This window comes from Heterodontus francisci, chromosome 17 (assembly GCF_036365525.1).
Source record: "Heterodontus francisci isolate sHetFra1 chromosome 17, sHetFra1.hap1, whole genome shotgun sequence".
NCBI lineage: Eukaryota > Metazoa > Chordata > Chondrichthyes > Heterodontiformes > Heterodontidae > Heterodontus > Heterodontus francisci.
The window spans coordinates 61,944,571-61,970,222 of record NC_090387.1 but is presented as its reverse complement, the minus strand read 5'-3'; the positions used below and the strand labels follow the sequence as shown (position 1 = coordinate 61,970,222).

The 25,652-nt window shown below is 43.0% G+C and overlaps 1 protein-coding gene across 1 annotated transcript in view; it reads left to right on the top strand.

The window, feature by feature from the left end:
- Positions 1 to 404: 404 nt before the first annotated feature.
- bcar1 (BCAR1 scaffold protein, Cas family member) overlaps positions 405 to 25,652 on the top strand; it is a 269,881-nt gene continuing 244,633 nt past the window's right edge. The window contains exon 1 of the mRNA XM_068049503.1: positions 405 to 967. Within this exon, the coding sequence (XP_067905604.1) occupies positions 956 to 967 (12 nt within the window). The 5' untranslated portion in view covers positions 405 to 955. The remainder of the gene's footprint in view (positions 968 to 25,652) is intronic.

Below are 25,652 nucleotides of genomic sequence, written 5' to 3'. Positions count from 1 at the left end.
GTGAGAATCTTAGCAGTGCTGGTGAGCAGCATGGCTTTTAGCAGATTAAACTCCAACAATAACCCTGTGCACAATTGATGGCTACCAAGCCTTGGGTGCTGCCAACGTGGAACTGCTTGGACTTGGCTCAGTCGGGCGTGCACTCCCTGAACGGAAACCCTGCCCTTTGTGCGGACTTTTCGAAAGCTGACCGGACCAAAACAAAATCACAGCTATCGTCATTTCATTGAACGGCCACTATTAGCCCAAACAGAATGTGCAATGCAGGGCAGCACATTGGGACCCCCTTTGGCGGAGCAGTGTCCCTTTAATAACAAACTCTTCCCGGCTGGATTCACTCGGTTTCCCAGCGCCTGCGCTCTGCCCGATTGGTGGTGCCTTTAAGGTGAAGTTGCCGATTTCGTCATTGCAGCCGGTTGTCGTTGGGAGGGAAGAGGAGCTGGAGGAGGTGGTGGATGAGCTGGTTGTGGCTGTGTTCTGGATACACTGAGGCATCGCAATAAGGAGTCAATCCGAGCCTCAGCATTCCGCCAGAAGTTATTTCTTTTTAACTGTGCAGCTCAGGACCTGGACTGCAGACAACAGAGGGATTGGAAAAAGCCGGCGACACAGGCAGACTGACAGCAGGAGGAGGGGAAGCGAGTGGAAATTAACCAGGGCGCAGTTTGTTCGGCCGTGCATCAGTTACATGTCAGCGGTTGTAAGCGGCTCTCATTGAGAAGACAAATCTGCCGTTGTTCTTCCCCGTCTCAACCTAAAAAAAAGCTGCAAGTTGAACAGAGAGAAGGTGACAATCGTTGGTGGAAGAGGGAGAAAGGGATATGGGATCCAGCTGATCGCCTTCGGGAAAAATCAGGCAGTCATCCCAACAGGGGGGAAACTGGAGTGAAACTGACACACACACACACAACATAATATAAAATCACCTGGCAAGCGGGCAGAGAAAGAGCAGGAGATGTCTGTGCCGGTAAGTATGCCTGGAATTACAAAGTCTCCCTCTGTCCCTGGATCTGGGATATTCTTGGTGCAGGAAACCCCAGCTGAGCTCGATAACATCCAGGCTCACGGATGATTTTTTTTTGGGTGGGGGGTTCCTCCCGACTGGAACAGTCTGCTGCCGTTTGTGCATCTCTGACGGGTGAAAATGCAGCAAAAGTGCCGAGTGTTAGTTAGTGGCGGGTTGTTTGAATGGGCACCGAAGATTCCCCGATCGGTGTATTGCACCCAGCTGTGTGTGTCTGTGTGTGTGAAGCCCGGCTCCCAGTGAGGCTGGGATGTCCATCCACCTCCTGCTGTTACTTCCAGGGGTGGCCAAGGGGTTGCCACGTCCATTCCACTGCAGGCTGATAGTCCGGATGCAAAGATCTGCTAGTTGCTATTTTGCTCATTTTTGCGGGGGAAGTGGGGGGTCTCAGCGATTTATTTAACTCATAGACTTTCCCCTGCAGCCTATTTGCAACTCTGAAAGTAACAGTATTCTGTAATAAATGAATCTAAAGTTATCATCTATCATCGTGGTACTGGCTACAGAATATTTTAAATGCAGTATTTTCTGGCAAAGCATCCTTCTGAAGTGTTAGAATTGGTGCAATGTATGCAGGAACCTCTCGGTTTCTCAGTTAAAGTGTTTTTGGCAAATCTTGTTCGTTTGTTTACAAACACAGTGCAAGAATACAAATTGTGCATTGATGTTATTAGTGTTGGGATGTATCATTCCTTGTGGCACTTCACAGGTAATATCCCTGCGGTGAGCATTACCATCTTTTCTCCGATTCTGTTCTCTCCCCCCACCCCCGCAACAGCAATAAAGATAAATTTCTGGCCAAAAACTTTTCCCATGAACACAGTCAAACTTTTCCACAGGGGGAAACCCTTTAGAAATATTGACATGTTCCCAGAAACCCTCTGCCCTCAGTGTCAGAAACCTGAAGGGAAACTGCTGTAATTGGCGAAAACCTGTTTTATTCGAACACAGCAACAGGCATAGTGTGCAAGAAAGTGAGCAAATATAGAAACATTTAATGAAATGGACAGAAGTAGGCCATTCAGCCATTCAAGCTTATTTCACCATTCAGTTAGACCAAGACTGATCTGTATCTTAACTCCATTTACTTGCCTTGAGGTCAACTAGTAGAGTCCTCTTTTTGATGATTCATTCTGGGGAGGTGGCAGTAACTGGCATTTATTGCCCACCCCTAGTTGCCCTTGAAAAGGTGGTGGTCGTGAACCATCCTCTTGAACTACTGCAGCCTTTGTTTTTATTTCTTTATTTATTTAGAGATACAGCACTGAAACAGGCCCTTCGGCCCACCGAGTCTGTGCCGACCATCAACCACCCATTTATACGAATCCTACACTAATCCCATATTCCTACCACATCCCCACCTGTCCCTATATTCCCCTACCACCTACCTATACTAGGGGCAATTTATAATGGCCAATTTACCTATCAACCTGCAAGTCTTTGGTGGTGGGAGGAAACCGGAGTACCCGGCGAAAACCCACGCAGACACAGGGAGAACTTGCAAACTCCACACAGGCAGTACCCAGAATTGAACCCGGGTCGCTGGAGCTGTGAGGCTGCGGTGCTAACCACTGCGCCACTGTGCCGCCCATGTATCTAAACCCGTTTTTTTTTATAAGGTGGCCTTTATACCCCAGGCCCCTTTTATATCTTTTTTGTCGAGGGGACCACTGCAGTCCTTGTGTTGAAGGTACACCCACAGTGCTGTTAAATAGGGAGTTCCAGGATATAGGCTATAAAGGAATGGTGTTATATGACCAAGTTGGGATGGTGTGCAACCTGGAGTGGAACTTATGGTGTTCCCAGGTGCCTGGTGCCCTTGGCCTTCTAGCTGGTGGAGGTCATGATAACCTACACTCCAGTGGCTTAAAGTACACCCACACACATGTTAAAAACTGGCTTGAAACTTACCTCTTCACAACATGAAGTTACTTTTCTGTTGGATGAAAATTAGGTCCAATTTTTGGCTTGCGCACATAGCAATTGGGATTGCAGCACATGACGTGAGCCCAAGTTATAATTACAGTAAATAGATCAAAATGACCACTTGGATGGTTTTACTTTGCTCTTTTTCAGGATGTGCTGGTACAAGAACAGAATGAGACTTTTTACTAATATGTGAGACGCATCCTTGCGATCACAGCTGCAATGAGTTTAACATAGAGCTCTGCGGTGGCCCTGCATTGCCCATACTCATTGAATAGCAGGGTTGTAGCATTACCTAAATGGGACTCTTACAATAATTATAGAGTGCCAAAGGCACTGATTCCTGAAGGCGGTTCCTGACGTTGCACTGGATGGTTTTAGATCGGTGCATCTCACTGAAACCGAATGAAGTTCACCAATTTCAAGACACTGAGTGCTGAATTGAGTTAAGACACAGGTTTTACTGACAGGGTTTGACTGTTTCCATGTCTCCGAGTAATGACTTGGCATCTGTGCAGAGCTGGACTATTTACTGCTTCTTTTACTATTACTGAAAATTATACCTCTTGGTAGAATGAATGCTACTGTAAGTGCTGGCAAATAACCCGCATGCCAGTGTGAGACGATGCTCCCACTCTGACAGAAAGTACCGTTTTAAAAAAAAAATCATAAATCAAATTAATAGTTTCAAGGCACAGACCTGAAATATTAACTCTGCTTCTCTCTCCACAGATGCTGCCAGACCTGCTGAGTATTTCCAGTACTTTCTGTTTTTATTTCAACTGACTGAACAGCTCTTGTAAAGAAACTACCGCAATATTGGTGAACTAGTGAGGATTTGCTATGCACTATTACTAGAAACTTTCTGATATTGTGGTAACCAGAGGACACAAATGTAAAATAATTGGTAAAAGAACCAGGGTGGGAGATGATGAGAAATCTATTAGACAGCGAGCTGTTATGGCCTGGAATGCACTGCCTGAAAGGGTGGTGGAAGCAGATTTGATCATAAGTTTCAAAAGGGAATAGGATATATATTTGAGAAGGAAACATTTGCAGTGCTATAGGGAGAGAGCAGTGGAGTGGAAATAATTGTGCCAGCTCTTTTCAGCTATCCAGACAAGATGGGTCAAATGGCCTCCTTCTGTGCTGCAAGATTCAATAATGGGCGAGAACTGGCACACGTGAAAATTTGGGAAAATGGGAGACAATTGGATTGTCGCTGTAATGCTCCAGTCTGCAGTGAGGTTTTTTTTTGGACTGTGTCCTGTGTTGCAATCCTATGCACAAGCTAGCTTTAGACTCTGAACTTTTGTATGTGTTCTTTCTGTTTCTCCAGAAGACATTAACAGGATTTTAGTTGCTGGAAGAATGCCGTTCAGTTTTTTTTTTAACTGGCAAATACTATTTGCAACTTTCAAAGTAAAACTTTAAAAATTCTGTAATATTGGTGCTCCCCAGTGGTTGATTTGGTGAGGGCAGGTGAAACTGCATTTATATAGTGCCTTTTGCAACCTCAGGATGTCCCAAAGCAATTTATAGCCAATGAAGTACTTTTGAAGTGTAGTCACAGTTGTCATGTAGGAAACAAGGCAGCCAATTTGCACAAACAGCATTGAGTCATTACAAGACAGAAAGAGGCCATTCAGCCCATAGATTGAATTTAAATTCCCCCAGTTGCTGTGGTGGGATTTGAACTTGTGCCTCCAAAGCATTAGTCCAGTAATGTTCCCACTATGCTACTGTCCCCAGCAATGAAATAGTGATCAGCTCGCCTGTTTTAAATGTTTAGGGCAGCGCAATTAATAAATATATCTGTTGCTATCATGGAGATTGTGTATATGAGAGTGTCATAGTTGGAGCTGCTGTGCTATTACTGACAATTGAGAGTTAAAAATGAACAAAGTTGCATGAAATTATTTGGGAAAACTGCTTTTCTGAATTGTCGGCAGCAATAACTTTTCGATATCTCAATGTGACAGAATCATTTATTCACAGCATATAAATTTGCAAAGGCCAGGTTGGATTTTACACTGAGTGACAGAAACTCAGTCAAAACCATTGCGTACGCATTGTTGTAGTGACAGAGCTCCATCAAAGGAAATCTCTGGTGATGGCTAATAAAAGATTAAGCATAAAGTTGTAGATAAGGCTCTGACGCAGGTGAGAGGAAATACAGTTTAGATCAAAGCTTCCAGCTTTATCTTGCACTATGAACCAGCCACCATTTTCAATGCACGCAAAAATCCAATCTTTTGGACTTAATAAGCTGCTGATTGACTGTGGCCCTCTTGTTTAGGAGCTAGTGCCCATCACAATTTGAAGCACAGGTTTCTATCTCTGCTTTATTAGATCTAGATAGCTGTCATATCCCATCTCTGCTGTGTTGTCCCTGCATATATTGCTTGACCTATTGGAGTATTAGATAATCAGCATCACAGCGCCCTTCGGGTTCCTTGTTGGTTTATAGTATTTCATTGCAATTTCCTGACTCTGTGACATTACATATTGGATAAAAGGATGAGGGGGCGGGGTAATCGTTCGCTGGCGCCCCATATCTCTGTAACCTCTTTATTTTGTGCCTTTTTATATTTTGAGGTACACCGAGGAGGGTAAAATGACCCGTGAAGCTGCTTAGCTCTGCAATGTCCAAAAATAGTGGTTTACAGTGGAGAAATCAAACGCTTGTGTGAAACCTTTTTCAGAAACAAATCAAAGCTTGTTTACTGCAGTAATCCCTGTGTGTTCTGGTGGTAAACCAGTAGGTAACAATAGACACCTATTTAGCCATTATGGATAAAGCAGGTGGATTTTCCTGAGCTTGCACTGAGGGCTAAGTATTACAGCTGTGCCTTTAGATTATTTTGAATCATTCAAGAAAGGAACATTCTTTGGTTAAACCCTCAATTAGGAACTTTAATACAGTTTCTGGGTATGGAAGTACTACTCTCCTCATCAGTGTCATTTCAAATTCAATCTATTTGCTAATTTCCTTTAATCATGCCAATGCCTTGCTTTCTGACTGCTGCAAGGCACTCCGAATACCTATCAGCAAACGTTAGTTCTGAGGCAGAGTCACACTGTTTACTGCAGAATGGTTTGTAATCTGTTATTAGGTATTGATCAACAGCTGTATTGATCCTTCTATCATTACTAGTTATTCCTTATGGTACTTAGTGATTCATTAAACTTCCTGTCCGAAGCTGAGAACTTTACACTGGAGTGATTCTGTCCCTTAGTCTCTGCATTTTAAATGTTTTTTTTTCTTGTTTCTGTAGACAAATGTTAAATTTTTTCACTTTTTTCTCTAATGAATTTCAAGGAAGAAACCACATGCTTTTGCAGTTTTAGAAAATGGAAGGCAATGCTCCATATATTTATTTAGCAATCGAAACCTGCCGCAACTTACAATTAATTATGTGTCATTAATTGTTTTGTACCACCTGCTGTGCTCGGATGCCACAGTGATAAAATAATACCAGCAGTTTCTGTCTGCGTGCGATTGCTTTCCGCAGTTGGAGCTGTATCAGCTTCTTTTTTATATTACCCCAAATCTCTGACATCTTCCAGTCCTGATGAAAGGTCATCAACCTCAAATGTCAATTCTGTTCCTCTTTCTTCAGAGATGAGGGCTGACCTGCTGAGTGTTTCCAGTATTCTCTGTTTTTATTTTAGACTTCCAGCATCCAGAGTATTTTGCTTCTGCCCTCTTTATGACATTTGTCACTAATGTAATGTGCGCTGCTTCTGGTTTCTGAGTATAAATGAAGAAATCGCCTTGAGACTTTTTTCCCACAACTGTGCCTGTTTTTGTGCCCCTCCCACCCAACCCTGTTTTCCTGCTTCCCAAAGCAGCAATGGGCATCAGAGAAAAGTGCTGTATTTCAGATTAACTATCTGCAGCCCCTTGTGTTAAATTCTACCTTGACTTGGGTGACCCACATTTTTAGGTAAAGTACTCAATGCTCTGGTGCACCAGGTCTACGTAAGCTCTGTGACGTTGTTCCTCACACCAGGGGATAGCTCTGCTTCTTTACACTAAAAATACCAGCTGCTGAGTCCTTCAGAGCAATGGATCTAAGAAACGTGTTCATTAATTGTTAACTGATTAGAAACGTACTGTTAAAGACCCATTCCTTGATTGTTTAGATTGTCCTACATTTCTGTCACTTGCCCTGAATTTGAATGTGTTGTCCCACATACTGAGACATTTGTCTGAAGGTTGAAAAATCTCGAGGGGCTGAATGGCCTACTCCTGTTCCTATATTCCTGTGGTCTCATCCAAGGCAACATAAGGAAGGGGCTCTTATGATATTTTTTGTCTGTCTTTTGATTTTCTCACTCACTCATCTTCACTTTCTCTCATGTATTGGGACTGCAGGGAATTGACCAGCAGTGTGGGCTCATGCTGTTTCCTCCCTTCTTCCCTTTTGAAAATCACTTTATCTTCACTTTGCAAACATTCCCCTCGGACTGGGAATTGATCTCCTTGGTTTTCTATTAAAGGGTCCCGGTCCGAATCCCTGGAGTGCGGCACGACATTAAGGATGACAGGCAGAATGTGAGCAACATGGCTGACTCTAAACTCAGCCCAGCAAATTCCCCAGTCAAATATCATATACAAAATGGATTTAATTTCATTTTTGGGCTGGAACTGTTCATCTTGCTGAAGGTTATACATTTGAACAAGAAACAAGCTTGTGGACTCGTCCTGCTTTCAGTTGCTGCTATGCTGCAAAACGAATTGTGGCGTATTAAACTGAACAAGCCGTTCAATTCTTAAAGCAACTTTTTAATATTTCCAGTATCAATACTCCCATTTTGCACAAAATGTGTTTAGAAACCTTAAAAAATCAGCAATAGTGATTCTGCTGTGCAGTCAAACCTCAAGAATCCTCTTATTACATGAGGGTGGCAGGGCAAGTTGATAAGGCTGTTAAAAAGGCACACTCGATCCACGGCTTTATAAATAGAGGAATAGGGAGCAAAAGCAAGCGAGCTACACTAAAACTTTATAAATCCCTGGTTAGGCCTGTGCTGGCGTATTATGTCCAAATTTGGGCATCATGCTTTAGGAAGGATGTCAAGGCCTTAGAGATAATGCAGAGCAGATTTACTAGAACGGTACCAAGGATGAGGAATTTTAGGTTGTGGAGAAACTGGGATTGTTCTCTATGGAGCAGAGAGGTCAAGGGGAGATTTAAGAGGTTTTCAGAATTATGAAGGGTTTTAATAGAGCGGATAGGGAGAAACTGTTTCCACTGGCAGGAGCGGCGATAACTAGGGACAAAGAATTAAGAGAATTAGCAAAAGATGTGGGGGTGGAGGGGGGAAGTGATGGGGGAGTGGGAAATGAAAATTATTTTTATGCAGCGTGTTTTTATGATCTGGAATGTGCTGACTGACAGGGTGGTGGAAGCAGATTCAATAGTAACTTTCAAACAGGAATTGGATAAATACTTGAAAAGGAAAGATTTGCAGGAGTGTGAGGCTAATGGCCTCATTCTGTGCTACAAAATTCTGTGCTTCTATGATGTGGTATGAGGTGTCACTATAGCCAACTTCAAGTTATAAGTTAACTGCTATAATGTGAACTGAGATAAATAACACACGGGTTTCAGGAAGATTGATATGTTCACCATCTACTCCAAACCTACTTGACTTCGTCCTCACCAATCTACCTGTCGCAGATGTATCTGTCAATGACAGTATTGGGAGGAGTGACCACTGCACAGTCCTTGTGGAGACGAAGTCCCGTCTTCACGTTGAGGATACCCTCCATCGTGCTGTGTGGCACTACCACTGTGTTAAATGGGATAGATTTCGAACAGATCTATCAACTTGAAACTGGGCCATCATCAGCAGCAGAATTGTATTCAGCCACAATCTGTAACCTCATGGCCCAGCATATCTCCTACTCTACCATCATGCCAGGGGAGCAACCCTGGTTCAATGAAGGGTGCAGGAAGGCATGCCATGAGCAGCACAAGGCATACCTTAAAATGAGGTGTCAACCTGGTGAAGCGACAACATGCATATCAGGCAACGGAAGCAGCATGTGATAGACAGAGTTAAGCAATCCCACAACCAACAGGTCAGATCAAAGCTCTGCAGTCCTGCCACATCCAGTCATGAATGGTCGTGGGCAATTAAAAAAACTAACAGGAGGAAGAGGCTCCACAGATATCCCCATCATCAATAATGGAGGAGCCCAGAACATCAGTGAAAAAGACAAGGCTGAAGCATTTATATTCATCTTCAGTCAGAAGTACCGAGTGGATGATCCCTTTCTGCCTTCTCCTGAGGTCCCCAGCATCACAGATGCCAGTCTTCAGCCAATTCGATCCATTTCATGTGATATCAAGAAAAGGCTGAAGGCACTGATACTGCAAAGGCTATGGGCCTTGACAACATTCTGGCAAAAGTACTGAAGACTTGTGCTCCAAAACTGGCCACACCCCTAGCCAAGCTGGTCCAGTGCAGCTACAACACTGGCATCTACCTGACAATGTGGAAAATTGCCCAGGTATGTACTAGACACAAAAAGCAGGATAAATCCAACCTGGCCAATTACCACCCCATCAGTCTACTCTCAATCATCTGTAAAATGATGGAAGGTGTCATTGACAGTGTTGTCGAGTGGCACTTACTCAGCAATAACCTGCTCACTTCTGCTGAGTTTGGGCTCTGCCAGGGCCACTCAACTCCTGACCTCATTACAGCCTTGGTCCAAACATGGACAAAACAGCTGAATTCAAGAGGTGAGGTGAGAGTGAATGCCCTGACATCAAGGCCAAGTATGGCATCAAGGAGCCCTAGCAAAACTGGGGTCAATGGGAATCGGGGAAAACTCTCCACTGGTTGGAGTCATACCTAGAACAAAAGAAGATGGTTGTGGTTATTGGAGGTCAATCATCTCCATCCCAGGACATCAATGCAGGAGTTCCTCAGGGTAGTGTCCTGGGCCCAACCATCTTCAGCTTCATCAATGACCTTCCGTCCATCATAAAGTCAGAAGTGGGAATGTTCTCTGACGATTGCATAATGTTCAGCACCATTCGTAGATACTGAAGCAGCCCGTGTCCATATGCAACAAGACCTGGACAACATTCAATCTTGGGCTGATCAGTGGCAAGTTACATGCGTGCCAGACAAGTTCCAGACAATGACCATCTCCAACAAGAGTGAATTCATCTCCCCTTGACATTCAATGGCATTACCATCGGTGGATCCTCGACTATCAATATCCTGGTGGTTATCATTGACCAGAAACTGAACTGGACCAGCCATATTAATACTGTGGCTACAAGAGTAGGCCAGAGGCTGAGAATTCTGTTGCAGGTAACTCACCTCCTGACTCCCCAAAGCCTGTCCACCATCTAAAAGGTACAAGTCATGAGGTGATGGAATATTCTCCACTTGCCAAGATGAGTGTAGCTCTAACAACACTCAAGAAGTTCGACACCATCCACGACAAAGCATCCCACTTGATTGACACCCCAACCACTACCTTCAACATTCACTCCACCACAGCACAGGGGCAGCAGTGTGAACCATCTACAAGATGCACTGCAGCAACTCATCAAGGCTCCTTTGACAGCACCTTCCAAACCTGTGACCTTTACCACCTGGAAGGACAAGAGCAGCAGATGCATGGGAACACCACCACCTGCAAGTTCCCCTCCAAGCCACACAGCATCCTGACCTGGAGTTATATTGCCATTCCTTCACTGTCGCTGGGTCAAAATCCTGGAACTCCCTTCCTAACAGCACTGTTGGTGTACCTATAACACATGGACTGCAGTGGTTCAAGAAGGCGGCTCACCACATCTTCAAGGGCAATTAGGGATGAGCAATAAATGCTAGCCTAGCCAATGATGCACATATCCTGTGAAAAACTTTAAAAACTCTCTTAATTGCTACCAATTACAGTAAATAAATACGTATTATTAATAATGTTAGTTTTGGTTGGATCTCTTTATCCCCATCCCTTTTTATTAGGTGGAAAGGATTTCTGGATTAACACTTAAACATTTTGCCAAATTGTTTTCAGGCACAGCTTAATATTAGCATACATAATATTATTATAGTAGTTTTTTGTGTTCTTTGAAAGGGAATGGGATTAAATAATGTCAAATCTTTGGGCCCAAATGATGTTTTCTGATCCTTGACCTTTTTTTTTGCATTCAAGTTAACTACTGCCAGTCGCAAACGGTCACAGAATAACCAAATCATTTTCCAATGGTTATTTATTTACTTGTTGATCTGATTTGAAGAACTGACTTTTTTGATGCATCATTTGGAGACAGTACAGCTGACTAAAACTGACAGTTCAGGGAAGGAAAAAAATAGAATCAATGTAAAGTTCTAAGAAATTCCATAGGGAGGGGCACCCGGCAGTTTTAAATTGACATCACTGATGGTAACAAGCTTTTCTTTTTAAACTGATGTTGCAAAGAATGTGCTGCAATTTGCCAGGGAATGCTGCAGGATTGTTTTTCAGTGAAAAGTAAATGGGCATCAGCACGCTAGCTGCTGCCTGCAAGCAGCCTGTCGAACAATGGCAAGTATTAGATGCTGGGTCTGAGAACAGAAGGGGAAAGCTTTCTGAAGAAGCAGTTTAACGTGTTTTGTGTTGAAATATCTTGAAAGAGCAGTTGATTTTGAAGATGTGGCCCTTAAACTGCAATTTGTCTGCTGCATACTGCATGAAAGGGTTGCAGCCTTTTCCATTTGCTATATTTGCTAAAATGAGTGAACTTGTATAAAATGGGGAAATATGGCTGTAGACTCACCTACTTCTTCACACAAAATGGCTGAACAGAGGAAAATATATTTCTGGGAGCACCTGATTCAGTGCCTTTGGTTTTAATAAATTAAACATTCTTCCAAACCAATTTAATATGGTACAGGAATTGCTAGATGAATGAAAGAGCAAGGGCCTGCTAGTTCTCAGGCTCTTTTCTCTAGGAAAAGGAAGATTGAGACGCCACCTGATAGAGGTCTTTTATAGTTGTGAAGGGGCTTGATTGGATAGACATAAAGAAAATGTTTCCACTTGTAGGGGAATCCAAAACTAGGGGTCATAAATATAAGAAAGTCACAAATAAATCCAGTAAGGAATTCAGGAGGAACCTCTCTACTGAGAGAGCAGGAAGAATGTGGAACTCACTATCACACAGAGTGGTTGAAGTGAATAGCATAGATGTATTTAAGAAGGCACTAGATAGGTACATGAGGGAGAAAGGACTAGAAGGTTATGGTGATGAGATATAATGAAGTAACATGGTAGGAGGCTTATTTGGAGCATAAACACCGGCACAGACATGTTGGACAAATGACCCGTTTCTGTGCTGTAAATTTTATGTCGTTCACCACCGTCTATCATCCTGGTGATTGTATGATACAACAATAATGGAGTTGTCGATTAATCAATTAGTCTACAACAGACCCAGAAATGAATTGAGGAAAAACTCCAGTGATGGAAAGCTTTGGGAACCATAGGTCCAAAGTGACCTGTTCCTCCCGAGCATGCTATACTTCCCGTATGTTAGGTCTGAAATTATTTATATTCTGTATCCCAGAGTATTATTTTTCTGAAAGAAATCTATACAATTTGCATTTGAATGAATCAATACTATCTGCTTCCAACATATTGCTGTGGTTCTGTCCAGTAATGGACACCACTGTAAGAAAGAGATCTGTACAATGGCAGGTTCCAGAGCTACAACCCCAGCCTCAGAAATTCTGGTTTTCCAGAGAGATTGCAAGCTGGCAGAAATTAGTAGGGCGATACATTTTGACAAATTTGAAAAAGGTGCTTTTTCTTCCTGTCCAATTCTGTTGATGTGGGAAACTGATCAGTTGCAGTCTAAGAATTTATCATTGTGGGACTGATACAGTCAGTCCCAGTTAGTGTTCATCTGAATACTGTTTACTAACTCCTACAACCTGGGAGTCTGTTGCCACTGGGCAGTGATGCAGATGTATAGAACACCGCCTCACTGTCCTCTCAAATGCTTGATGTGTTATAACCTGAAACACATTCCTCTATAGTGTGCACTGTTCCTTTAAAAATATACTAAAAGTTAGCACGCTACCATTTATTTTCCTTTTTTTTTTGCTAACCTGGATGTTACGATTGGCTCACACTCAATGATTTAATTCAAAGGTGGGATCACTAGTTTTGATGTTTGTTGACTGCGCTCCAACATAATGACCAGCCAGTTAGGCAAGAGACTGGAGGGCTGAGAATCCCCAAAGGCCCATATCTCTGTCGGGGAGGTGGTGGCTTACTGGTAATGTCACTGAACTAGTAATACAGAGGTACAGGCTAATGTCCTGGTGACATGACTTCAGATCCCACCTTAGCAGCTGGTGGAATTTAAATTCAATGTATTCAATTAATTAATTAATTCAATTAATTAGCAAAAATCTGGGATTGAAAGTTAGTCTCAGTAATGGTGCCGTGAAACTATCATCGATTGTTATAAAACCTATCTGGTTCACTAATGTCCTTTAGGGAAGGAAATCTGTTGTCCTTACCTAGTCTGGCCTACATGTGACTCCAGACCCACGGCAATGTGGTTGACTCTTAACTGCCCTCTGAAATGGCCTAGCAAGGGCAGTTAGGGATGGGAAACAAATGCTGACCTTGCCAGCAACACCCACATCCCATGAAAGAATAAAAATAAGTCAGCACCTTCAGGAGAAGAGAAGAGCAAACTGCAGGGGAGGGGTGGAATGAGGCATACATTGCACTAACCAATCCTTAAAGGATTGTCAAAGTAATGTTTTGAATTCTTTGCAGTACATTAGTTGTGTTGGTGTTGGAGCTTTGGGTTTCAGTATTACCCTAATAAAAATTAAAATCATCACAATTCACCATCACCTATTGAAGTACTAAAATGGCCTCACTGACTATCACAGAGCTGCCAATTTCCAGAATTAATTTCAAGGGAGATTATTGGAGAAGGTGGGCCAAGTGTCAGTGCTCTCCTCAGCAACCCAGTAAAAAATCAGGGGCTCAATATTACTTTTTTTTTTAGATCCTTTATTGGCTGGTTTCTGTAATTTTCTTGCCAGCTTTCTTCTGTCCTCACCTCTGCTCTCCAATAGATGTCGATTCACTGCTGACGTATGGATCCCTAGCTTCTGCTGATGTATTGGTCCCTAGATTGGAATCTCCCCAAGCAGGTATTATTCATTGTATCTTGATGGAGTATTGGCTGGAATTTTATGATCAGCCGAGGTCTCACAGCCAAGCCTGATGCTGACATTACAAAGGCATCATTGGGTGGTGATGAAGATTAGAAATTCTGGTGGATTTTCCCCTCCATTCCTTCTAACTTCGAGGTACTGAGGCCAATTGAGGTGCTCCTACTACTATTCTGATTAAATTGGCAGAGGCCAGGAATTGAATCTGAGACCTTTCTGATCTGTACAGTTTTTATTCAATGGGTGGACTAACTGAACCATTAGGAAGGCCTTTGTTAGTAGTCTCCTGTAGTGCAATTGGTGGATTTCTATAAAAAGTTGTAGTGTATAAAATGCAAGGTTTATAACACAAAGCTTTACATTAAAGCCCCACAGAATGAGAATTGAGGGATATTTTAGGTGTGGTTTAGGTTTGCAAGTGATGTTCACACTAGGCTGTACCAGCAATTCCAGTGGGATCTCTTTTTCCCACCCCTTTTGTGTGGTTTCTTCCTGGCAGATTGATCAAGGAACAGTATTGATGGTGAGTACTGAGATCTTTCCAGGCTTGACTGTTCCATCCCAGCTGAGGGAGTGAAAAGGGAGGTGAAACATTCCACATGCACAAAGCCAGCAATGGATTGAGTCAGCTGGGAACAGGCCAGGCCTGGGAATTTTGGCATTTGGTTCACCCACACAATGAGTGGGACAAGATTGAGGAGACCATTAAGAAGAGAAGATAGCAGTGCTAAGAAGAATTGCAGCGTTCTGGTGAGTCAAACGCAGCTCGACTGTGAGTCACTTGAGCTGTGTTCTATTGCATTACATTTCAGCCATCATATTGTGTGGGTTTAAACAGTGTTGAAGGGAAAGTTTAATGTCTCTACAATTATCCTGAGTGCCCTTGGGCTAGGACAGAAAATAGCCACATTTCCTGTTCTTGATCACCATCCCCAACCCTTGCCACCTGTGGATATTGGGTGAGGACAAAGAAAGAAAGACTTACATTTCTATAGCACCTTTTATCACCTCCAGACATCGCTAAGTGCTTTATAGCCAATGAAGTACTTTTTGAAGTGTAGACTCTAATGTATTGCAGGGAAACGTGACAGGCAATTTGCCCACAGCATGGTCTCACAAAGAGCAATGAAATAATGACCAGATAATGTGTTGTGATCTGGATTGAGGGATAAATATTGACCAGGACATCAGACAGAACGTCCATGCTTTTCCTTGATTATAGTGCCGTCCACCTGATCGACAGACAGAAAAGATGGAACCTCCGACAGTGCAGCACACCCTCAATATTGTACTGGAGTGTCAGCCTTGATTATGTGCTCAGGTCTCTGGAGTGAGGCTTGAACCCACAACCTCTGAGGTGTGAGTGCTACCACACTGAGCCACAACTGACAAGATTGAACTCTGCTGCAGCGCCTACTACTGTCAAATAGCCTGCTGACACTCACGAGGCTGTTGTATGAAGAATGTTCATCAGATGGGTCTGCAAAGGGCTGCTGGCGCCCACAGAACTCTCGAAAGTTCCAACACTTTCAAGATAGGAGCAGAGAGGATAATACTGGAGAGGGAAGGACTGAAGATCAAACCAATTTATTTTGGTGCACAAATGCTTCCTTAGTCCCCTGAGGATACAAGACAAATGGGAGGTGAGTGAGATAGATGTGAACTAACAGTCCACTCCGAGTTGGAGATGGGGTTGTGTTAGGGTGGCCAATCCTCCAGGGTTGTCTTGGAGTTTCCAGCAATGAAAGAATAATCTTTTGGCGCTGCTGCAAGCAACCCAGGAGAAAGATCACAAGGGCATTAAAACGTGTGGTTTTTAAAGAGATTTCTTTGAACACTTTTTGCTAGTTATAAAAATGCTGGACATCAAGGAGTAAATGGATTTGTCAGAGGTAACCAAAACTGAACAGAAGGCAATTGTAGTGTACTTCTGCTGCACAGCAGATAAATGTGGATCTTGTCCTTGTGTTTGTAAATAGGTAGTCAGCAGTGTGGATATTATACCTTATTTTTGCAGAATGACTGCACAGTATTTTCAGCTTATCCTGGAGTGGTTCCAGCTGGCTATGTAGCAACTGTTTGAGGGTACCAATTTGTGACAAAGACTCCCTCCGAGGCAATATGTAAAATACCCAATAATGCTTCATCCCTTACAGCTCAGGAGACACCTTCTGTTAAATGTAAAAATGCAGTGAGACACCAACTAAGCACCTGGATATGGAGAGAGAAACAATTTCTTAAAGCACAAAAAATAAATGAAGCCACGATGTGAAGCAAGTTGAGAGAAAGAATTCCTTGTTCTTTGGGTTACCTGGGCTAGATTCCAAAAACATCAAAAATCTGTGCAAAAATACTTTTTTGAAATGCGCCAAGCTCCGCAGCACAATGTGTGCCTTTTTTTTTTAACTCCACAGATGCTCCAGTGCTTCTTGTTATATTTTGTGAGTTAGTTAAAGTCGCGGTACTGATTCTGCACTGTGTAAGTTTGGCATTCTTCATCTGTGCTACACTGTAGACGAACTCGAAGTGTCACCACAATGCTCTAGCCAGGAAATTACTGCTGGGGATATTAGTGATCAAACGCTTAACACATATTACAGTCCATCCATTCCTGTGTTCGCTGTATTAAAAGAAGCATTGGAATGCTTAAACCAACCACGTCAATTGTTTCGTTAACTTACTCGAAGGAGAAATCATTGCATAGAATTACATAGAATTTTACTGCACTGTAAAAGTCCATTTGCATCCCCCCCCCTCCCCAGGTCTATCCGTGGTGTTTATGCTCCACACATTCCTCCTCCCTCCTTACTTTATCTCACTCTATCAACATATCCATCTATTCCTTTCTTCCTCATAGGTTTGTCTACCTTCCCTTATTTGAATATGATACAACAACTTGCATTTATGTAAGTACCTTTAATGTAGTAAAACGTCCCAAGATCATCAGGGGAGCATAATTAGATCAAAAAAACTGATAGAGCCAATGAAAAAGACAGAAGAACAGGTGACCAAAAGCTTGGTTAAAGAAGTAGTCTTTAAGGAGCATTTTAAAGGAGTGAACTGGAGAGGTTTAGGGAAGAAATTCCAGTACTTAGGGCCTAGGCTGCTGAAAACACAGTCGCCAATGGGGGAGCGAAGGAGGTCACTAATGTATTGAATATTTGTTTGCTAATAACACTAATTTAAGATTTGTGTTCCTAAAAATTCTAATATATTGATGTGGCTGTTTAGTATTTATTTGATCAGATTTTCCACTTTTGTTTTTTTTTTGCAAAGTTTTATTTTGTCGTTAATGTTAGAAGCATGCGAAATTGGTTATGGTAACCAATTACAAAATTAGCACGCTATTAATTTCTGACTTGTGCTAACTTTAAGCTGCTCACTCTTCATCCTCAGTAATATAACATGTTTAACTGCAAATCAAATAGTTCTCCTTCACTGCTCATTTGTCTCCTTCCCAGTTTTCATATGTGACTGGAGTTGCCTTGTTCTTGTGAAGAGTGATAAGTCTAGGGATGAAGTTCTCCTATGGGGTTAACTTACAATGCAGAGGTTGTCGCTGGAGCTACAGAGGACAGCTACACAAACTGATGATTTAAGAATTTTCCAGATATTTATGACTTGACATTTACTGTTGGCCATTTAGAAATGAATCTACTGTACATATATATTTTCTTTGGATTTATTGCTGCACATCAAAAAATCAACTCGACCTTAAATAAATTAAATACCCTGCCAGAGTTTAAGATCCTCTTTGTCTGGCAGTAGAATGGAAGACCAGTGACTGTTTTGTTCATTATTGCTGCTGTCTCCTTTCAGACATCTTGGAGATTTCTACAATGGTTATAATTTTCACAAGGTAATGAAAGGGAAACACTTAGATTTGAATAGTGTCTTTCATGACCTCCAGGATATCGCAAAGCGCTTTGCAGCCAATCAAGCAGTTTTGATGTGTAGTCGCTGGTGTAATGTAGGGGATGCAGAAGCCAATTAGTGCATAGCAAGATTTCACAAACAGCAATGTAATAACAACCAGGTAATCTGTTTTATCTGTGTTCTGATGAAAGGTCACTGACCTGAGCCGTTAATTCTGCTTCTCTCTCCACAGATGCTGCCAGACCTGCTGAGTATTTCCTGCACTTCCTGTTTTTATTTCAGATTTCCAGCATCTGCAGTATTTTGCTTTTATTAATCTGTTTTACATGTTGATTGAGGGAAAAATATTGGCCGGGCCACCTGGAGAACTCTCTTACTCTTCTTCAAATAGTGCCATAGATAAGCCCACCTGAGAGGGCATTTTAAAGTGTCATTCGAAAGTCATGCCAGAAACAATTATGGATCTGAATATTATTTGTGTAGTACGGCAGATTTTAGTTGTAAGCAAGAATGAAGTGATCTGCCTGACTACTGCATTGATGACTGAGCCAAAGCCGTCTAAATAGAAGGTGCAAATAAGAAAAGCTTCCCCAGGGGAAGGAGCTGCATCATTTTAAAGTTCAGAATATGTGTGTGTGAAACTGTAACTGGAAAATGGTGTGTGTGGGAATGGGCTCCCCTCTGAACTGCACTGTAAGGACTTGGAATGTTTTTGAGTGAACTGGCTGAAATAACTCACTAATAGTACAGAAATTTAATGAGGTGTCTAGCTGTCCCCAAACTGAAGTTAGTATTGAACCTCAGGTAGGTGTCATAATGAGTTCTTTTATATTGTCTGATGCAACATAAATGAGATGCATGGAGTCCAGTTGTGTTGAAGATCTCAATCCGGTTTATTACAGCTATTATATACAGTACAGAGCAAACTATTTACAGAACCTTATTCTGGGTGTAACAATTGGAGTGACTCTGGCTCCGAGTCACATGACTGTGTCCTGGTACTTGACTCATTAGCATACCAAGATCTTAAAGGGACATCACTCTTAAAGACAATAATACAACATCCCCCTTCTTTCCAAAGATAAGTCGCATATGCTAAAAGTAAAAACACATAAAATTAAATAACACCAAGATTATTTACACAGGTATAGATGTTGTGAAATTTACAAGTATAGAGGCTGAAAAGTCCATATATCATTTTGGTGTTTTGACAACTCTTTCTCGGAGAATTGCATCTCATCTGTTGCTGTTCTTTCTGAAGTTTCTCCCTCTCTGTATTCAGTTTCTGTTGCTCTGCCTTCAGCCTGCAAACATACTCTGTTGCTTTACTCAAGGTGATGACTTTTGAAGCCTTGTCATTCTTGGAAAGCTCCAGCACCTCATCTCAAAGAACCAATAGACAGTGCTTCAACTCATTCCTCCTCTGCCTCTTCAGGACATTACGTGTCCTTTGCCTCTCCTCATCCTCTGTATCTGAAAGCCTGGGTCTCAAAGTCGAGGACATGGTAGGGAGGGAAGGACAGGTACCTCATGGAGGTTCCTACCCCTTCTGGCTTGTTGTGGTGCTGACGGATCTCCATGGAGCAGAAGTGAAGGCACGGCATAGTTATGCTGTTGCTGGATTTCCAGATTGCACCATTTGATGTTGGTCAGAGTCTGCAAGCAGGTTCCGGTCACTGGAGATTTCCCCTTGGCAATGCTCTCGTGGATAGTTATTATGTTGAGGTCCTAACATGCTGGTAGTCCTGCTACTGCTGGTCTGCTTGTGTCTACTAGGTAGAATACTTGTGGTTTCCATGCCGACTTGCCATAGTTGCATTGCATTGCTAGTGTGCAAGGGATGGGTGACCCATTGCATGCAGATAAGTTGTCAGTTGTATCATTGATTTCCAACGACTCCAGACAATATCTTTGAGGATTTGGACTGGTAGGATATTTGCACTAGCGCCGGTGTCAATCTTGACTCTGGGTGTATGCTTGCCAGCTTTCTTTGGGCACGTGATGTTAATAGTGGCAAAAGCTTCCAGTTGTTTGACTTCATCAACTTGATGTGTCAGGTTCACAATGTGGAATCCCTGTTCATCTTCTGGCTGAGAATTACTCCTCATTGAGTCTTGCCTCAGGTCTGTTTTGCTGCAGACTTTGTGTATCGGCTTGCGTTTATGCAGGTCTCTGGCGCTCTGCTTGCTGCTGTTGCCCTGTTGCTCTGCCTATCTTCTGTTTGTCTGTGTCCTGCTGTGGCTTCCGGCTCCATCTTTGTAGCCTAATTTCTTGCATAAGTGGGCCCAGTGTCCTTTAGCAACGCAGGCCTTGCACAGGTCACTAAAATGCAGGGCAATTTCGCCATGAGTGGGACAGACCACACTTACCACACAGCTTGCTTTCTCTTCTTGACCTGGTTATGGTGGCGATACTGTTGGCTGCACCTAGTGCTTGTAGGTGCTGTTGTCCAGCTACAATGGCTTTGTATTTCCTACTAAAGGCCTACTACCTGACCCAAACCCAACGGGACCCGATGATATGTGTCGGGTTCGGGTTGCTCTTCCGGGTCTGGCTTTCGGGCTCGGGTCGGGACAGGTCCGGGTCAAGCCGGATCCGGGTCGGACATACACCGTAAGTATTGGTCTGCTGGGAAGTTGAGATTACTAAGTGTCAAAAGTTGAAACGCCTACCTGAGCTGGGAGTCCGGGACATCAAGGAGGGAAACTCTGAGTCTGTGCAGTGAGCGTCTCTATGATGTCACTGTGCTCATGTTGCAGCTTCCTGCAGATTCGGAATTGCAAGGTTGGTAAAGTGAACATTCCGGTGGTCGGGTCGGGCTCGGGTCAGATTGGGTGCAGAGAAAAATGGAGGGACTCAGGCAAGGTCGTGCTCGGGTCCGATGTGGTTCTGTCGGGATCGGGTCAGGGTTTTTTTCCTGACCTGAGCAGACCTTTATTTCCTGCCATCTTCCGGCAGTGTGCCTTTCTTTTTCTCCAAGAGGTCTTTCTGAAAGCTTCAATGAGTGTCGATACAATCATTAGCTCCAACAGCTTAGTTTCTGCAGTCGCATTCGTTGCCCTTACTACGGCATCTACGGACAAATTGGTCTATTGATTCCTGTGGCTGTTGCCCGTAGGACATCAATTCCAGGTGGTGAATTCAAAAATTCACTTGTAATCTGAACTGATTATTCTAGCATTTTCCATATCTTTGTGGGATCTTTCTCGTCCTCGTCAGATAGTCCAGAGGTGTTGATTCTGTGTAATCCCTCATTTCCAACTGCTATTAGTATTTTTACAGTCTGTTTTTATGGTTCTACAATTATTTTGTCTATGAAGAATAATTGCATTCTTTGTTTGAACAGTTGGAACTCGGATAGGATATCCAAGGCCTTCCAGTTAATGCTGGGAAATTTGGTGTCCATATTTCTGCTGTTCTTGTTGATTTAAAACTTGCTTTAAGACTTGTTCTATGACTCAGCACTGTTTCCCCTTTAATAAACTCTGTTATTTATACTAGCTGCTTGACTGCATCCTGATACTTGGCTCATTAACATACTATGATCTTAAAGGGACATTACTCTTAAAGGCAGTCATACGACAGGTGTGCTGCCAGGTTCATAACTAACACTTGTGATGTCATAGCACCATTGAATAGTACAGCACAGAATGAGGCCATTTGACCCTTAAGAGCAATCCATTTAGTCATGCTCTTGTACCCATTCCCCATATCCCTGCAATTTTTACTGCTTCCAGTATCGATTGCTTCATTGTGTCTTAAGAAGACAGTCTATGGGTGTTTGTGTTAACAGCGTGAGCTTAGTAGATCAACTTGGAGCACTTCTAATTGTTGTTATTATGTCTTGCATCTGTTTGAGGCTGTTTATGGGTTTGTTTTACATTGTGGATCCTGGCCTTCCTATTGCATGTCAGCCTAGCGCAAGTTGCATTAAAATAGCAGCACACACAGTGCTGGCGATGCCATTAAAAGAAGATACTGTATGTCCATATTGTTCACCTGCTTAGATTTCAAGATGAAGCATATATTAACAATCAAAATTAGTCTTTGTGACCGACCAAATCCATTTAACAACAACGCCACCTTGCATTATATAATGCTTTGAACATAGTAAAATGTTCCAAGGCACTTCACAGAAGTGTGATGATAGTAAATTCTTTGCAGGCAAAGATCATGGGAAGGCTTGTTTCTGTGGTAGTTGGCATGATTGTTGGTGACTGAAGAGGCCAATTCTTGATCTGCAGGCTCTTGAGCAGTTGGGGCACAAGATCTCCTGGTTTGGGAGGGGCTCTGGTATAAGCCGACTCCTTCCATTGTCTGTGCCTTTCTTCAGCAGCCTCGCGTCTGTTTGTTTCGAATGTGTAAGTTGCTTTCTTGGTTGTGTGCACCAGCTGTCTCTTTTGGCAGCCTCCTACTCCTACACTCGTTAGTCACTGTCAGCCAGAGAGAGCTGTCTTTTCAGCTGGTCTTTGAAGCATTTGTGAGGTGCACTGTGATCTTACTTACCGGAGTATAGTTCACCATACCACATTGCTTTTGGCATTCTAGGGTCCTCCAAGTGCGAAACATGTCCTGCCCAGTGCAATTGACATTGTAAAAGAATGCATTCAATACTGGGCAGTTTGGCTCTGTTGAGGACTTCTTTGTTTGTTATGTAGTCTTGCCATTTATGTTCTACAGTGGATTGAAGACAGTGTTGGTGGACGCACTCCAGCAGTTGCATTTGTTTTCTGTACAGATCCCATGATTCTGACCCATACAAGAGAGTGGTGATGACAACTGTGCTGTATACTTGAATTTTGGTAAAGGTGTTGTTATGATCAGGTGAGAAAGGTGTCTAGGGTTCCCTCTCAGCCTTCACCTGGTCTTACTGTAACAGGGTTTAATTTTAAACACAGTGTTTTTAGCTCCCCCTTGGTGAATCCTTGTTCATCGCTTTCCAATTATAAGACAAAGAAATGAGCACAAACAGGCTTTCTTGGGTTTAAAGAAGAAAAGTGAAATTTTATTAAACTTAAACTCTAATTCGGTTGACGCCCACGGATACACGACACGCCCACGCTAGCATGCATACGTGAGACGCACATGCAAATAGAGACAGAAAAGAGCAGAAGAAAAATAAAGTGGAAAGATTTGAGGCAATCTCTGAAGAGGGCTTTTTTTTGTTACTGTGCCTCAAGCTCACGGTAGTCCTTGCGTGTAGGTAGATCTTGCTTTTTGTTGGTGCCCAGTATTCTTCTTAATCCTTGTTTATATAGGAGACTTTTCTCTCTTGGGGTTCATGTGTCTTCAGTCAGTTTTTGGAGTTCCTTGAAAAAGAGATGGGAGCAGACAGGAGAGGCTTTGGTGAGTCAGCCACAAGAGGTCTTTTTAGTCCAGGAGCAAACGACTTTCTGCCAGTTCAAAAACTGTCTCTACAATTTAAAACTCCTCCAGTTGGCCAGCAGGGTAGTCACGTGACTGGTGTTACCACTTCTGACTTTGTGTATTGGGTGGGTCAGGGAATGGTCCTTTGTCTACAAATACTGTCTGTTAATATGCAAAAATGTCTTTCCAGCCAGGGGGCTTAGCAACCCCTTGTATCAGGCCTTCTCTTCTTCCCAGCAACAATTTGAAATTTAATGTCCAAAATTAATATGCCTCATTCTTGGCAGGTGGGGGCCTGCATGACGGAGTGTAATGAATGGTTTTGCCAGACACGCTTCGAGAGGTGACCAAAGGAGCTGTTGGCCGTTGACGGTCAATTTTCTATGTCGTTGTTGCCAGTGGCATAAGAACATAAGAACATAAGAACTATGAGCAGGAGTAGGCAATTCAGCCCCTTGAGCCTGCTCCGCCATTTATTATGATCATGGCTGATCTCATCTCGGCCTCAACTCCACTTTCCTGCCTGTTCTCCATAACCCTTTACTAATTAAAAATCCGTCTATCTCCTCCTCAAATTTACTCAATTTCCCAACATCCACCGCACTCTGGGGTAGTGAATTCCACAGACTCACGACCCTTTGAGAGAAGTAATTTCTCCTCATCTCTGTTTTAAATCTGCTACCCCTTATCCTAAAACTATGTCCTCTCGTTCTAGATTGCCCCACTGGAGAAAACATCCTCTCTACGTCTACTTTGTCAATCCCCTTAATCATCTTATATACCTCAATTAGATCTTCTCTCATTCTTCTAAACTCCAAAGAAGAAAGGCCTAAACTGCTCAATCTCTCTTCATAAGACAAACCCCTCATCTCGGGAATCAATCTAGTGAACCTCCTCTGAACTGCCTCCAATGCAACTACATCCCTCCTCAAGTAAGGGGACCAATACTCCAGGTGCGGTCTCACTAATGCCTTGTACAGTTGCAGCAACACTTCCCTACTTTTATACTCTATTCCTTTAGCAATAAATGCCAAAATTCCATTTGTCTTCCTTATTACCTGCTGCACCTGTGGTTTTTTTTTTCTGCGACTCATGCACGAGGCATCCAGCTCCCTCTGCACCACAGTTGGTGTAATAGTCAGCACTGGGCATAACTCTGGTGTGCATTATGTAATGCTAGCGCACCAGAATATAATCCAAAAGGTGCCAGTGCTTTGAGGGTGGAGGCCTCTGGTGGTCTTAAATCTGGTTTTCTGCTGGAATAGAGAATTTGTGATGTGGAGTTCATGGTTTAGTTTAGATGTTTTTAGTTTAGTTTAGTTTAGAGATACAGCACTGAAACAGGCCCTTCGGCCCACGGAGTCTGTGCCGACCATCAACCACCCATTTATACTAATCCTGCATTAATCCCATATTCCTACCACATCCCCACCTGTCGCTATATATTTCCCTACCACCTACCTATACTAGGGGCAATTTATAATGGCCAATTAACCTATCAACCTGCAAGTCTTTGGCATGTGGGAGGAAACCGGAGCACCCGGAGGAAACCCACGCAAACACAGGGAGAACTTGCAAACTCCGCACAGGCAGTACCCAGAATCGAACCCGGGTCCCTGGAGCTGTGAGGCTGTGGTGCTAACCACTGCGCCACTGTGCACTGGTCTGTGCAGAATTCCAGTAGAAGTTGACCATTGTCATTACAACTGCCAATGCCATGTCTGTCCAAGACACCCACTGCTCTTGGTCACGCCCAACTCTTGTATTGAAATCTCCAAGTATAATGAACTTTTCCTTGGAGTTAAACTTCAGTAGAAGGTTGTGCAGGTCAGAGTAGAAGCCTCCTTTGGTCACTAAAACACTATATTGGCTTGTAGGATAGGAGCATATATGGTGATAATAGTGATGAACTGGTTGTCCTGGGTTGTTGTCGTAAGGATATGAGTTGATTGGAAAAACTAATGGAGAGGCTCTGAAGCCTGCTGGCAATGGAGTTCTTAATCTTAAATCCAACACCTGAGAGGCGTTGTTCATCTTTACCTTCCCCTGACCAGAAAAGTGTATAACCTGCTCCATGCTCTGTCAATGATACCTGCTCTGTGAAGTGAACTTCATTGATTGCTGCAATGTCAGTGTCCAGCCAGGTGAGCTCTCTGGCTACAAGCACGGAACGACTTTCAGGGTGTCTGAATCTGAGGTTATGCAAACGTTCCATTGTCTCCTTTTTTTGTGTTTGTTAATG